This window comes from Engraulis encrasicolus, chromosome 17 (assembly GCF_034702125.1).
Source record: "Engraulis encrasicolus isolate BLACKSEA-1 chromosome 17, IST_EnEncr_1.0, whole genome shotgun sequence".
NCBI classification, from domain to species: Eukaryota; Metazoa; Chordata; class Actinopteri; order Clupeiformes; family Engraulidae; genus Engraulis; species Engraulis encrasicolus.
In genome coordinates, this window is record NC_085873.1 from 48019554 (window position 1) to 48037053 (window position 17500).

Below are 17500 nucleotides of genomic sequence, written 5' to 3' on the forward strand. Positions count from 1 at the left end.
ATTCTCACAGAAAATGCTGGAAGCGGGCTTGCCTTTTGGGGCAGAGATGAAACAAAGTACTATTGAGAAAACAAAGCTAAAAGAAATCTTGGAAAAACTCCATCCACCCAGTCAGAAGTTATGGGCCAAACAATTCAGCCATCTTGGATTCAGCCATCTTGAAAGTGTTGTAGCTCTGCGTTTTGGGGATATACTAAATGACATACATGGTATTTTAAGTTGGCTAAGGAACACTGCATATGATATAATTTTGAAAATCAACATGGCTTCGAGCGGGATTCGAACTCACAACCTCCATATCCCTATTTCAGCACATCCTTTGCGATTGATATTAAATGACATACAATACTGTACATGATATTTGAAGTTGGCTAAGAAACGCTGCATATGATATCATTTTGAAAATCAACATGGCTTTGACTGGGGTTCGAACCTCCAACCCCCATATCCCTAATTCAGCACATTTGCCATTCATACTAAATGACATACATGGCATTTTAAGTTGTCCAAGGAACACTGCATATGATATAATTTTGAAAATCAACATGGCTTTGACTGGGATTCGAACCCCCAACCTTCATATCTGTAATTCAGCACATTTGCCATGCATACTAAATGATATACATGGCATTTTAAGTTGGCCAAGGAACACTGCATATGATATAATTTTGAAAATCAACATGGCTTTGACTGGGTTTTGAACCCCCAACCTCAATATCTGTAATTCAGCACATTTGCCTTCCATACTAAATGATATACATGGCATTTTAAGTCGGCCAAGGAACACTGCATATGATATAATTTAGAAAATCAACATGGCTTCGGGTGGGATTTGAACCCTCCACCCCCATATCTCTAATAAAGCAGCAGGGTCATTCCACGCCAAATCAACAAGAGCCCGCGCACTTAGGTCTCAAAAAATTCTGAAAATATTACCAAGTGTACCCATGGTACTTAAGAGAAACACTGTAAATTTATTTGAATGTAAGATGTATACTCTCCATGTTACAGCCAATTTTACTGGGGGAGGGGGGTGCCCATTTTGTTCACACTCTTTTTTTTGTCAAAGTTCACAAGCCCGTAGCTCAATAACTAAACCATGTAGGAAGTTAAAATTTGGCATGCTGGTACATAGATAGGAATAGTTTGTTGCAAAACTGTCAGTTTTGGTCTGTATGATCCTGCATCGTCATGGCATTCCCTCAAAGATGATACAAATTGTACTGGAGTTTTTGGCTGTGCTCTGTTTAGGCCTTCAGAAGACATATTTGTGCCCAACATAGCCTCTTGATTTTTTCCCCTTGTAGAGACAAGTAGGGACACTCTCATAAAAATCTATAAATAGAAAGGAAACCCCATTAGTGTTTGACCAGAAGACCTCACAAGTCTGACAAATCATTTTGGGTGTCATTTTCAGAGCTCCAGAACCCCTTGTGGGATTGTCCACAGATTTTTATTTTATTTTTTTCTTCATTCTCCATGAATTCTTCTTTTTAAAAATGCAAATGGTACTTGTCTTATGTGATGTTTTCTTTTGTAATTTCCAACCTGAACATGGGCAACATGCACATTGAGGGCAATACGTTTTCTATGCGTTTCTTCCGCTGCCATCTGCTGGTCAAAAAAAGTAACAACATGACTCCTTGTGCCTGACCTACTGTCTCTTTTGGTGTGCGAACCTGCTCCCACATTGAACGCTCCTGAAATCATTTAAATTGAAAGGGATACCTGCACCCCTGCACAGGGACTCTCGGGTGATCATGTCTGGGCAAAATTTGCATTTGATTATTTAGCCTTTACATTAAATGTTATCGAAATCATGTCGCTCTCTTTTTGCATTTTGCCCATGTATAGGGTGGAAATTACAAAAGAAAACATCACATAAGACAAGTCTCATTGGCATTTTTAAAAAGAAGACTTCATGGAGAATGAAGAAAAATATAAAATAAAAATCTGTGGACAATCCCACAAGGTGTTCTGGTGCTCTGAAAATGACACCCAAAATGATTTGTCAGACTTGTGAGGTCTTCTGGTCAAACACTGATGGGGTTTCCTTTCTATTTATAGATTTTTATGGGAGTGTTTCTACTTGTATCTACAAGGGGAAAAAATCATGAGGCTATGTTGGGCACAAATATGTCTTCTGAAGGCCTAAACAGAGCACAGCCAAAAACTCCAGTACAATTTGTATCATCTTTGAGGGAATGCCATGACGATGCAGGATCATACAGACCAAAACTGACAGTTTTGCAACAAACTATTCCTATCTATGTACCAGCATGCCAAATTTTAACTTCCTACATGGTTTAGTTATTGAGCTACAGGCTTGTGAACTTTGACAAAAAAAAGAGTGTGAACAAAATGGGCACCCCCCTCCCCCAGTAAAATTGGCTGTAACATGGAGAGTATACATCTTACATTCAAATAAATTTACAGTGTTTCTCTTAAGTACCATGGGTACACTTGGTAATATTTTCAGAATTTTTTGAGACCTAAGTGTGCGGGCTCTTGTTGATTTGGCGTGGAATGACCCAGCATGCATTACCACTAAGCCAAGCAGCTAGTTGTCATGCGTAGTCCAGCAAGACTATATTACATTGCATTGCAGAGCTGAACAATACACTTCTAGAATGCTTGCTCGCACCTGCTCGTTAAGAATGGAATCTTGAGACAGTGACAGTTGAAATGGAACACTTCATTGGCTGCACCTGTTGTGATTGACTGAAAGACATTTAGTATTGAGCTCTAAACTGGGGAGAAAATGAGAATGAGTTTTTTGTCTTTACAACATCGTTGTAAAAAAACTAAAAGGAGTTGGCACGTGTCCTTTTCACAGATCGGAGTCATGCTTGTGATCTCTCTAACAGTCTTTGAATGAAGTTTATAGGTTAAATTTTTCAGGCACAAATGGACCTCCGTGTGGGACATGCGCTGATCTCTTGAAAAATGCACTTTTCGAAAGAATGGGATTCTCCATAGACCCAGGACTGTTTTTTTTACAAACCTGCCATTTAAAAAGTATTGGGAGTTGGGAGATGAAACTTTGACAATTTGGAGACATCCCATAGAGCTCGCTAACAACGCGTCAACTAAACTTCTAGGTGAAAGTGTTGATGTTTTATGACCGAAAAAGCCTCCTACACTCTAATCTCTAGAGTGGCGGAACCTTGGTTCATGGAGGTTCCACCACTGTTTTCAATGGAGACCCAGGCTTTAACAAAATCGCCAAAAACGGGAAAACGACAAGAGACACAGAGAAGCCTATAACGAGACGCGATCTCCAAGCCGAGCCGGTCGTTTTAGTGTTTGAACGGTGTCTCTATCTCGAAAGGCCTAGGAGGAGATCCATTTTCTATTTTACTGCTGCCCTGCACAAGAACGATAATAAGAAACAGGACTTAGAGATTACTAGAATCGGGCCTTGCTCTGCAAGGGCCATGCTCTGCATGGTCCTTGCTCCGCAAGCCCGCTTAATAAGTAGGGAAGGCCTACACAGCTGATTGGCAATCAGCTGATAGTCAGCTGTTCTAATTAGGCCCAACAAACAATTGATGATTACAAACAATCATGGCCTGCAGCCAAGTTGCTCTGCTTTAGCCATGCTCCGTTACAGCAGTACAACAGAAAATCATTTATCGGAACAGATTCTGCCGCTTTCAATGGGTCACATTACGTATGCGACATCATGTCTTTCTCTCCCACACACACACACACACACACACACACACACACACACACACACACACACACACACACACACACAGACACACACGCGCGCGCACGCACAGACAGACAGACACAGACAGAGGCAGAGACACGCACACGCACGCACGCACGCACGCACGCACACACACAGGGAGAGGGCTGCAGAAACCCTCCTCGATCATAATACAGTGTCATTTGTCATCCCTGTGGTGACGGGAGATAATGGAGCCAGGGGCCGGGGTCTGGGGATCTCTTTCTTCACACACACACACACACACACACACACACCAACGCGTGTGCACAGACACACACGCGCACACACACACCAACGCGTGTGCACAGACACACACGCACAAACACACCAACATGCGCGCACACACACCAACAGACACAGACACAGACACAGACACGGACACGGACACGGACAGAGACACAGACACAGACAGAGACACAGAGACACACAGACAGAGACACACACACACACACACACAGACACACACACACACACACACATCAACATGCACATGCGCACGCGCACGCACACGCACACACACGCGCACGCACACGCACGCACACGCACACGCACACGCACACACACACGCACGCACACCCTCCATCTTCATGTAGAGACAGCATTATGGCAGCAGTTCCTGCTCAATGACTTCATTTCCTACCATACCACTCCTACCTAGTACCACAGACACACATAGTCTCTCTCATTCTCTCTTTCTATCAAAGACATACTTGAGGGAGGGAGGGAAGGAGAGACACAGAGGGAGAGAGAGAGGGAGAGAATATAAAAGAGAGCGAGACCCCCTGTGTGTGTGTGTGTGTGTGTGTGTGTGTGTGTGTGTGTGTGTGTGTGTGTGTGTGTGTGTGTGTGTGTGTGTGTGTGTGTGTCTGTGTCTGTGTGTCTGTGTGTCTGTGTGTGTGTGTGTGTGTGTGTGTGTGTGTGTGTGTGTGTGTGTTTAGCAGCGTACTCAACTGACCCTCAGCTTTGACACAAGGCTTAATGAAGTCCATTCACACATAACATAAGCTGAGAGGCACTTAGGAGACCCTCAAGACATACGTCTTTGTGTGTGTGTGTGTGTGTGTGTGTGTGTGTGTGTGTGTGTGTACATATGTGAGTGTGAGTGTGTGTGCGTGCGTGTGCAAGCAATGACTTCAAAAGGTCTCACAATACTGTTCAGCTGACATTGTCATCATGTAATTACTCGGATGCGGTTTTGCATTGGGTTTCCCCCTCAACATCTTATTGGTCTCCACTGATCTCACACTGATCGCCTGTAACCCATCCACATGTAAAAGGGACACTATGTTAGAATAATAATAATAATAATAATAATAATAATAATAATAATAATAATAATAATAATAATAATAATAATAATAATAATAATAATAATAATAATATTGGGTCTCCTGTAGCCCATCTACATGTAAAAGGGACACTATGTCAGGATAATAATAATAATAATAATAATAATAATAATAATAATATTCTGTCTCCTGTAACCCATCCACATGTAAAAGGGACACTATGTTAGAATAATAATAATAATAATAATAATAATAATAATAATAATAATAATATTGGGTCTCCTGTAGCCCATCTACATGTAAAAGGGACACTATGTCAGGATAATAATAATAATAATAATAATAATAATAATAATAATAATAATAATAATATTGGGTCTCCTGTAATCCATCTACATGTAAAAGGGACCCTATGTCTCCTCAGTCACACATGATATCAGCTCTTGCATTGTCTAGGGGTTATTGTTAGCCTACTATGCTCACACCTGCATACAAAGGTTTTATTTATTCCGCATGAGAGGTTAACACATCTACATGTAAAAGGGACACTGTGTCTCCTTAATGATATTAGCTCTTATGGGGTTATTGTTAGCCTAGTACAGCCCACTACAGCCTACTACACTTGCTCACACCTGCATACAACGGTGTTCCGTATCCTGATTCGGAGATTATGGATGGTCCTGATGTTTATTTTTTGTCAATGGCTTATTGATACATGGCAGAAGAAATAGTAATTTCTAATGACATAAAATCACCACATTAATTGATTCTAGTAATGCTTTATTTATTTTTGTCATTAATCTCTTTTGTGTCTCTTTGTCCAAGTCATCACATATTATAAACTGGAATGGGCACTCGGTAGAGCGCAAACCTTCGCCTACGCCACTTATTTTTTTCTGGCCATCTTCAGAGTGTGGGGCATAACATTCTCCAAATTTTGGTGTTAGTTTCATTTAAATCGGACCGGAATATCATAATATTACATTTTTGGCCCAGTCTTGACCTCTTATTCAATTCAGCATGCACACGTTGTTCTGGCATATAGTGCTTGGCAAAGAAAAACGTTTTTGACCTTTTCGTGACCTTGACCTTGACCTTTGAGCCAATCACTCCCAAAAAGTAATCGATTGTTCCTTGGGTCATGACCAATCATCCCACTAAATGTCATAAAAATCGGCTGAATTTACGTTTTTGACCTTTTCGTGACCTTGACCTTTGACCCAATCACTCCCAAAAAGTAATCAATTGTTCCTTGGGTCATGACCAATCATCCCAGTAAATTTCATAAAAATCGGCTCAATTTACGTTTTTGACCTTTTCGTGACCTTGACCTTTGACCTTTGACCCAATCACTCCCAAAAAGTAATCGATTGTTCCTTGGGTCATGACCAATCATCCCACTAAATTTCATAAAAATCTGCTCAATTTACGTTTTTGACCTTTTCGTGACCTTGACCTTGACCTTTGACCTTTGACCCAATCACTCCCAAAAACTAATCGATTGTTCCTTGGGTCATGACCAATCATCTCACTAAATTTCATAAAAATCGGCTCAGTTCTGTCTGAGTTATACAAAGTACAAACAAACATTTTGACCTTGACCTTTGACCTTTGACCCAATCACTCCCAAAAACTAATCGATTGTTCCTTGGGTCATGACCAATCATCCCACTAAATTTCATAAAAATCGGCTCAGTTCTGACTGAGTTATACGAAGTACAAACAAACAAACAAACAAACAAACATATTCACAAATAAATAAATAAATACACGGCGGGCAAAACATAACCTTCTGGCGAAGGTAAAAAAGGAAACACATCTTGAATCAATTTTCCTGTTTCATGCAAACAGGCGCATAGCACAACAACCCATGACATGACCAATCAGTACAACAAGGACAGAGTTAAAAAGTAAAAAGTTACCTCACCGTCCTTCACAGCTAAAGAATGTTCCTTCAATCAATCAATACTGGTCGGGTTCCATTCTGCTGACGCATTCTTTTAGAATGTCAATCAAGAGACTCTAGAACTCTCGGAAGGCAGTAAAGTGCAAGAGAAGGCAGAAGAGAGAAGGGCAGAGAGATTCACAACCAGAGGAGGGCCTCTACCAGCTTTGGCAAGGCCTGGGGCAAAGTCATCTGAAAGGCCCCACTCCACCTAATACATACAATATAATGAGATCCCAATTGGTAAATGCAAATGGACTGCATTTATATAGCGCCTTTCCCACTCCTTCGAGCACTCAAAGCACTTAACATTTTATCGCATTCACCGATTCACAGTCACATTCACACAGTACACACTCACATTCACGCATCCACGCAGGGTACCACCCTGCTACCAGGAGCAACTAAATTCGGGGGGCCCCCTCATCTCCCCGGGCCCCGGGACAACTGTCCCCTTTGTCCCCTCCCCTGTGGGCTAGCGAGTATAGTACTGTGTACTGCACTGCAGGCAGGTGATGAGTCAGAGAGTCAGCGTGTGTGTCCGAGCGAGAGCCAGTGGGCCCAGACGCAGTGTCACCTCAGTGTGTGTGTGTGTGTGTGTGTGTGTGTGTGTGTGTGTGTGTGTGTGTGTGTGTGTGTGTGTGTGTGTGTGTGTGTGTGTGTGTGTGTGTGTGTGTGTGTGTGTGTGGGCCCAGACGCAGTGTCACCTGGCCCCCCTCCAGATAACTCAGCCAGCCGCCTGGGGAGGAGTTGGGTTACGCTGCAATCGACTTCAGTGGGGCGGGGGTTTCACATCGACATCGACACACACTGACACAACACACACTCTGGCTGGGGCCTGGCCTGGTCGGATCAACGACAATGGGGGGGGGTTCACATAGACATTGACACAACAAACGCACGCACACACACACACACACACCCGAACACACACACACACTCACACACACACACACACACACACACACACACACACACACACACCCGAACACACACACACACTCACACAAAAACACCCAACGACTGTGGGGGGTGTCCCACATCGACATCGACACAACACCCAGCAGACAGGTGAAGGTTGAGGAAAGGATAGAATCCAATGAGAATGGAGGAGGACGAGAATGAGAGAGAGAAGTGGAGAGAGGATGGCAAGAAAGTTAGATTGAAATGGGGGTGGGAGGGAAGAAAGAAATGGCCACAAAGGTGACTTGCTATTATTTAAAGGGATGGAAAATTACTTTATAACATTCAAATTGCTTGAAATCATTTGCGGTCTCCCTTCAGGCTCACAATAAGATAATAAAAACCCAGTGAGCTTTAAGCCAGCCATTTGAAACATCACCTTGTCCAACACAGAAACAATATATTATTGTGTTCAATATTATATATTGCTGTATACAGTGACTATATATTATGCACACTGTATGCAACATAGATTTTACATTACCCTCTGTGACCTTGCATGCATGCCTATTGGTTGCCATGAGGTTCTGATTTAGTCTCTGCTCTGCATAGCGATGCCGCACTGGATGCTTGACACCATATGTATTTGGGAGGACTTCAAGCGCAGCCAGAGCCGGATTAAGATGGCCTGGGGCCCCTAGGCTAAAGGTGGCTGTGGGGCCCCCCGGAGGCCAAATTTTAGGCCACATTTACATAGACAGTGTCATAATTCCGAGCTAGGAATTAAGGACAAAATGTCTACCAACTGAACTCAACATGATCAATATTGCATCTTGTCACAATTGTGCTATTTTTCACTTTTGGCTAGTCAGGGGCCCCCTGGCAGGCGCAGGTGGGGGCCCCTAGGCTGCAGCCATATCTAGCCTGTGCATTAATCCGGCCCTGAGCGCAGCGGAGTCACAAATCAGTGTTCAAAAACCGTATCATGTTTCATCAAATACAGCCAAAGAGGAACCAGAATGAACTACAAACACAACCGCTAAGCTTACATGATTTCCCAACAGAGCAACGGGAGAGAGGTGTCACAACCAGGGCTCCAGTTGTAGGGGATGAGGGGAGATGCCATCCCCCCCAACAATGAAAATGTTTAAAAAAAAAAAAAATCATCCCCCTATATGAAAATTGTCAAAAATCATCCCCCTCTAAAACAGCCCTCCCTTCTTCACATATTGTGTTAAAATTGCACTTTTCAAAAATTTCTCGGGGGAGAAAGCCCCGAACTTCCAATAATTAGAATAAATCTTTGACCATCCCCCTTGCTTTGACTTTACAACTCGACCACTGGTCACAACAGTGCACTAGAAAACCGCTTCCTTCAAACGGGATCATCAAATCTCCCTGACCCAACACACTTTTTTTTCTCCCACAATCACATGCTTACAACTGTTTACGACTTCTCATTCTCAACATTCTGACCTGAACTCTGTTAAGCCACTCTGAGGCTTTGAGGCCCTATAAATAAGTGAAGCATTCAGAAAGGCTTACGTCTTTGCATAGGTTTCTACTTATGTGATTGGCCTTTTTCTTATAACCAGGGCTGGACTGGCCATCTGGCATTTTTTTTTTTTTTTTACATTTCTGAAAATAGGGGCCCACGAGGGTGCAGGCCCACGAGGGTGCAGGCCCACGAGGGTGCGGGCCCACCGGTGAGCCAGTTCTGCGTCGCTAATGATGAGGGGCCCCTTTAAAAGGGACACTGTGCAGGAAATGGTCAAAAAAGGTACTGCAACTATGCTGCCCATTGAAACTGGGTTGCCTATTGCCAAATTTGATCTTTACATGAAAGAAATTTTCTAGTATGGTCCAAGTACAGTACAGCTAAAAATGGCTATTTTTGGAAATTCAAAATGGCGGACCATGGAGAAGATCCCCCTTTTCATGTATGAAAAGTGCAATTTTTCCTGTCATAATGAATACTTAGAATTTGATGCTGGTGGTAAGCATTCATGAAAAGGTAACATTAGTGAATGAGCAGCATTCTGGAAATAAACAACTAAAAATCTCACACATTGTCCCTTTAAGCCAAAAGTGCCCGGGCCCTATTTCTCCCCCAGTGGGGCCCCTTTAAGCCAAAAGTGCCTGGGCCCTATTTCTCCCCCAGTGCAGCCCTGATTATAACCACCCAGTGACCAACATTGTGGGGGTCTGTTTCAGTTACAACACCTCTCCCCCAGTCTGACCCTTTGGCACATTTCTTTGCTGGGTATCCTAAGACGACCTTGTGATTGAGCATATAGCCACCATTGTGGGTGCGTTTGAATTCAGTCCTTCCTTTTGCCATCATGTTTAGGTTTTAGAAGTAGGCATGTTTAGTCTAGGTGTTTATTACACCCCCAAACATTATTTGTGTTTAGAGACTGAAAGAATAAGATCCCTTGGTCCAGGCACTTTAATTGATTGAAAAAGTGAAAAACAATGTTGTGGGCAAATCCATTAAAAAATCTCCTCCATCATTAAAAAATCACCCTATAATAATTTTTTCCCTTCAGATGTTTTTGAACATATTGCACCCTCCAAGACCACTGGGTGATTTTAAGGCAGTGGTTCCCAACCTTTTTTTTCAGGGACCCATATTTTTACCATTGTAAGCTTTGGTGGCCCAATCGCACGAGCGCCCGCACGAGAGGGAGTCACATGATACTCTGTTTCCTGTGAAAACTCCTTAGTTATCATTTTATTCCTCAATTTGTCCTGTGTTAAATATAGAAACATCACTTACATTGTGTTGCTTCTATGAGTTGAAATTTGTCATTTATTCAACATGGGCCATATATGGTATTAAAATGAAACCCCTCAAAATCAAGAGGGCTTCGCGACCCACCGTGGATCTTTGGCGACCCATAGGTTGGGTCCCGACCCATAGGTTGGGAACCACTGTTTTAAGGTATAATAGTTGCACTCTCCTTATCAGCCACTATTTGTGTTCAACTGCAACATCGTGACCACAACAACTCTTACCCTTGGCCATGGTGTGACCCAAAGAGGTGACTGGCATTCCCGGTATTCCCGACGCGCCGGCCGACGGCGTGCCGCTCCGCGTTCCGAGTGCCGCGGCTGCCTCCAGCAGCGTTCCGCAGACGTTGGTGTAGAGGCGGGTGCGGCTCAGGCAGGCGCGGAACTGGATCTGGACGCCGCCGGATGGATCCTCCGGGCCTCGACACCACCACACATCAGCCCAGGGCCACTGCAGCAGCCGTGCCGACGTGAGAAAAGTTGGGGGCTCGTCCGGGATCAGAGCACAATTGATGAGCTGTGAAAAGATGATAACATGCGACATGAGACAAACGAAGGAAACGTCAAAACTTCTACATTCGTCAAGATGGTTGGTTTTAGCACAGATTGAAAGAGTAGGTTGTTCTGTTATGTCCTATAAAGCAAAACTGCAATAACTATTTGTTGTGGGAAATCAGTAATCATGATTGTAATGACATAAATATATTAAATATAAAGTTAAAAAAAAAGGATTGATCTGCCAAGAATATGGTAAAATAGGATATAACAACAGCCAAATGGCAATAATCTGACTGAAACTACTTCGGCTGGAAAACTTTAATTCAAAATTAAGAAATTTGAAAGTAGACTGTGAACATGTGGGCCACATAATGACATACACACAAAAGCTGATCAGTGTATGTGTTTAGTTTTTTGTTTTTTTGTTTTTTTTAATAGTTTTTTAGGGCTTTTTGCCTTCCTTTTTGACAGGACAGTGGAGGATAGACAGGAAATGAGTGAGGAGAGAGAGGTGTTGAAGGACCGACAAATGACCAGGGCGGGAATCGAACCCGGGTAAACAGCGTAGGAACCCAGTGCCTTGCCGTTAGGCCACGGCAGGGCCGATCAGTGTATTTGTTGAAGGCACACCAACACCACTGGACCACCTCCAAGCTGCTTGAAAGTGTCACAGCGTCACTGACATTCAAGTCTGATTACTCAGGCCACATGCCTTCACAGCTCTGAGCTTGTTTTGGTAACATGATGCCAGCCAGCTGATGGTACACAAACACACAGACAAACACGCGCACACACACACACAGACATTTACACCCACAATGCCACTTCATACACATACACACACAAAACACCAACACACACACGCACACGCACACGCACACGCACACACACACACACACACACACACACACACACACACACACACACACACACGCACACGCACACACACACACACACACACACAAAACTGCCACAAGGTCGCTATGCCTTCGCTGGGCAGCACATAGCAACAGTGACTCATAGTAGAATGCCCTTCTCTTCTCCTCACAGCAGGTTCAGCATCTTAGCAAGCAGTGAGACATGTTCCACCAGTCAAGTGACCGGTGTAAGAATAAGGATCAGCTTCCCACCTGATGGAAAAACCCAGAGTTCACAAACGCTACTACCAGAGATTCTTTAAGTATATAGAGATATGCCAATGTAATAGGTTGCTATGGGCACCTAACATGACCAGGTTCCGGTCTGCCTAAAGGGGCATGTCATAATACTCCTAGCATTGAATAGAACAGTCCTTAGGTCTGCCTAAAGGGGGATTTCCCCCCCTCCCCCTTGCAATAATAGAACCCGGAAACAATGGGCCAATGGAACCTCTCTCTCTCTACTCTCTCTGGTACTACAGCATGCGTCCCCTTCAAGCCATTCCCATCTGCTCCAAGACAGTACAGGACAGACCTGGACACTGTTACTCTACGTTCAGACTTTCTCTCTCTCTCTCTCTCTCTCTCTCCCTCTCTCTCTCTCTCTCTCTCTGGTGAAACTGGTGTCTGTCGCCTTAGGGCCCGGATAAGGACCAATTTTGTCCCGGACATGAGACTTGAGTCTGACAGATCAGTATCGGAGCAGCACAGGCCAGACGGCCAGACGGAAGCGTGGTGGCCAGGCCCAGGAGGAAGACATCTGAAAGGCCCACCCGTTTAATACATACAATGTAATGGGGCGGGCAATTCTGGGCCCCCTTTCACCCTGGGCCAGGGACAGTTGACCCCTTTTGCCCCCCCTGCCGCTGCCTCTGCTTCCCTGGTGGAGCTAACAAAGCGCATTCTGGAATGGAGAATGGAGCATTCTGGAATGGAGAATGGAGCATTCTGGAATGGAGAAGCCATGGCTACAGTCAAGATGAAACAACACAGGCCTGTCTGTGTGTTCCTGTACGTGCGGACAAACTCTCAGAGAGGGATAAGGTGCTATTTGAAAAAAAGCATGATTCAAAAATGATAAAAGAGTAACAGGATGCAAAAGAAGAGGGGACGGAGAGAGAGAGAGAGAGAGAGAGAGAGAGAGAGAGAGAGAGAGAGAGAGAGAGAGAGAGAGAGAGAGAGAGAGAGAGAGAGAGAGAGAGAGAGAGAGAGAGATTTTTAACACCCATTTATTTTGAATGCCATTTTATATGTTCAAAAGGTACATTGTGCTCCATAGAAATGGGCATCTCTCCCTCACAACATTTTAACCACTTGAAAAGACTGCCCAGAGTTACTTGTCCTCCACACACCATTTATCTTGTCAATTTCATTTATCTTGTATTTCACCAGGGTAGTCACATTGAGACTGCTGTCTCTGTACCAAATGACGTACTGTACTGTACTGTACTGGGTTCCTCTTCTTCAACCTAGGGTGACCACCCGTCCCGCGTAGCGCGTGCGCGTACAGCGTTTCAAGCCCAAATCATGCGTCCCGCGAATTGACCGCTTGTGTCGAAAAAAAAAAGTCTGTATCCCTGAAACATAGGCAGTCACACGGGGGTTACAAGACCAACCTGCATCAAAGCAAGTCAGCGGTGGGTTATAACTTCGTTCCATGCTACTTTGTAACACCTTGCCCTCGCAGCACGCTGACTGATTCTTCATTATGCGTTCTATATTATGAAAGCTAACCGCGAGTACCGGCAGTTCTGTGCGCGTGCACGCCAGGTTCTGTCCCACATTGTCCCTCCGAAGCATACCCCTTGTCCCCCCTTGGACTTATTACCAGGTGGTCACTAGGGCTGGGTATTGCAGCCATGTTCCTGTATCGATTCGATTTCGATTCTTAGGGCTTTGAATCGATTAATCACGATTCGATTCGATTCAATTCGATTCACTCCGAATCGATTCAATCCGTTCCCTTTTTGGTGCAAGGATTTCCCCCAAAAGATGCTGTTGCCTATTTTTATATAAAAATGTCAAAGGGCTGTGGCTTGGCAGTGTTAACAGATTGCCAGGGCTTTTTCTGAACGGGGAAATAAGGGCGCCACGCCCTCATACTCCGTGGATGCGCCCTCATGTTTTTTGTTTTGTTTTGTTTTTTTGAGCGCACCTAGAACATTTCTCAATATAAAGCCTCATTAATCCACAACATTGTAATGATAATAATGATCTAATAACAATCTAAAGTGCTAAATCGCATTGATAACTTTTCTGCACGTCTGAATACGAACCATTGCAAGATGCCGGCAGAGCTCAGGGCGCACCTTGTCTCGAACTGAACATTAGATCAACCTGCCAAGATTCTCCTGTTCAAATGCTTGCGGCGTGATAATTTAATAATTTAGGGGGAAATGAATTGTCATTGTGACCTCCGTTTAGGCTATAGCCTATTAGCGTTTCTCCAATAATCATTGCGCAGGGTGACTGCCTGCCTGAGCACCTACAACGCCGTAGCTCACGAAAAATGCTGGTGAAGTTACTCACTGTTTGGGCCGCAACAAGTTCTTTTTTTAGAGAGAGGAGGGGGGGGAGCCTGCGTCCACCCTGATCAGGGCTCTACAGTGCGAGCCTTTTGCTCGCATATGCCCCTAAAATAAATGATTGTGCGAACGAAATAATGGAAAGGGCGCACGTGTGCGAGTAGATGTTTTAACCCTTTCAATTGTATTTTGCTCCTAAAATAAATACACACCATGAGAAACGCAGGAACGTGTGAACGAGAGAAGGCGCAAAAGACAGCGTGCGCGTCGCGCACATGAGACAGAGGCAGACAGACAAACAGTTGGGGGAGTTTTGAAAAGATAAGCGTCGGGAGTATCGAGCGCTTCCACTGACGGAGAAGAGCTGGAGAGAAACTTTGGCGCTAGAATAGCCAATTCTCCGCTTAGCACAAATGCTAACAAATGCTCAACCTGTTAACTTTGTGAGAAGAAATAGCTTCGGTTTATACATACACCTATCTTGTAAGAAAGCCCAAAGTACGTGGCTAGTACTGTATGTTACTCCTCCTGACACCTTGGCAAGGGAGGACACATATCAGGCTCTCTGTGCGCTCACTTGCTCAACTGTCATCATCATCACGTCACGTCATGTGAAGTCAGTATTTTCTTTGACAGTCTCGGGGTGTAGCCTAGGTTTTTGATGTGCAAGCCTTCAATATTGCCAAATTGTTATTTAGAGGAAATGTGTTTGGTTGGCATCCACTCTTTTTTGTTTCATTTCTAAAATGCAAGTATAGAACAATGTTGTACTTTCAAAGGGTAATGTTCAGATTACTGAGTTGCTGTTACTGTGGTACCAAATGCAATTAAAAAAGTGTAACCCATATGGGTAGTCTAATCATAGCCTCATAGGCTAGCGTACTCATATGCGAGACATTGTATTTTCAGGACAGAAGTGTAATTGCCTCTCTGGTCTCTCTTTTAAAAAATCTGCCCCCCTGACCAATTTCATCCCAGCTCCCTGCCAGATCATGAATATTTACCTATGTACCAGAATAAATTTCAAGTTTTGCTTAATGGCTTAATTTGTGCATTTCATATAGGGAGGGGAATATGTTCCTTTTTCTTCTCAGCCATTTTGAAGTGCACTAACATTGTACTTTTAGGATGTACACAAAAGTAAAAAAAAATGTCCCTCTCAGATAGTCTCAAAAAGCCCCATTTTACCTTCATTTTTTAAAAAATCGCGCACCAGAGAAGGGGGGGAGGACCCCCCCTTCACCCCCCCCCCCTCCTCCCTCATACTAAAAAATCCTGGAAAAAGCCCTGGATTGCTATTTTGTAATAAGTAGGCCTAGGCTTACATGACTAATACCTACTGGGTATTTTCCATAGACCAAAATGAAACAAAAAGAACAAAAAGAAAAAGAGCAAAAAAATCGATTTTGTGCCCTGTGAATCGATTATGTGAATTTTAAATGATATCGATCGATTATCGATTGAATCGATTATTTTACCCAGCCCAGGTGGTCACCCTACTTGAACCTGACAACCTTCAGCTCCTGTCAGGCCTGGAATTTCGTTATTTTAGGGGCAAGGACACTTGGCCTTTTGAGTTGTCCATTTTTTAAGGGCACAAAGGCCAAAAGCCAGGGCACCAAGGCCATAAATGAAAACTTTTTTTTGTTTTTCTAGGAGTCAAATTGAAATGTAACCATTTTTCTCATCAGGCTGACTGGTGTTAATTCAGAGCAAATGAAGTGCAAAATACAAGACTGTGTGAAGGCTAGTGTGACCATGTTCGTGCCAGCAGAAAGGAGGACATGTTTTTGGGTGGGGGGTTTGGGGGTTGTCCCCCAAGAAAAGTTGTGTTTCTTACATGCAATTTCATGCATTTTAATGGATTTTAATGAATTGGGCGTCAGAGAGGCATCAACAGGGGTGATAGTGAAAAAAAATCCTAAGCCTGAACTTTTTCCCCTGCTCTAACGACGACGACAAGATACTGCATAGTGACGTAACGTAGGCCTATTTTGACACATTATTCAAACATTTAATAGCCTGTGTATGACCATTATTCAAGCCTGATAGTAGAAGAAAACCCTGAACCTGTAACACTTTCTGAGATAAGAATAACCTAATGGCTAATAATAATCAATGTTTTTATTTTTGCAAACTCTGTCAAGCCTGAAATCAGGCATGGAGCCTGAATCGAATACTATCAGCCCTGCATCAAGGCCACTGTGGCCTTAAGGCAGATATTTTTTTTCAAGGGCAAAGGCCAAAGTGGGAGGGCACGAGGGCCTCATGGTCATGGCCCTCATACTCATGAACGGCCATCCGGGTACTTTGCTCTTAAATTTGCGTTACGCCCCTTTATGGGTGAAAACAAACCGAATGTCTCATTGACTTACATGCTACATTGGCTAGCCAAACTGAACACATTCCATGCTTCAGCCACGGCTGTTTGGCTATATTATTTGAACAGCCGGCAACACAACACGTTTTCGGCATGTTGCGCGTGAACAACGCTAGTCTACAGGTCCGTATCTTTCGTTTATTAAACAACAACATCACCAATTGACTTGCATGGGTTGTTTTCCCCCACAAATGGGCGTAACGCACATTGAAAACGTCACGCCGTTCATGAGTATGGCCCTCGCGAAACTCCTGCCCAGGTGGTCTTATGTAAGGGCCTCTGATTGAAGATTTAACATCAGTAAGGACACCTCAGTGTGTGTGTGTGTGTGTGTGTGTGTGTGTGTGTGTGTGTGTGTGTGTGTGTGTGTGTGTGTGTGTGTGTGTGTGTGTGTGTGTATGTGTGTGTGTGATAGATAGAGACAGACGGGATGAGGGCACCTTTTGACATCTTCCAGCAGCACAGAAGGGTGCAAACAATCACGTTTGTGTGTGTGTGTGTGTGTGTGTGT

At 43.8% G+C, this 17500-nt stretch overlaps 1 protein-coding gene across 1 annotated transcript in view; it reads right to left on the minus strand.

Moving 5' to 3' along the window:
* plce1 (phospholipase C, epsilon 1) overlaps window positions 1-17500 on the minus strand; it is a 212341-nt gene that overhangs the window by 110178 nt on the left and 84663 nt on the right. Inside the window, exon 3 of the mRNA XM_063221000.1 lies at window positions 10895-11186. Within this exon, the coding sequence (XP_063077070.1) occupies window positions 10895-11186 (292 nt within the window). The remainder of the gene's footprint in view (window positions 1-10894; window positions 11187-17500) is intronic.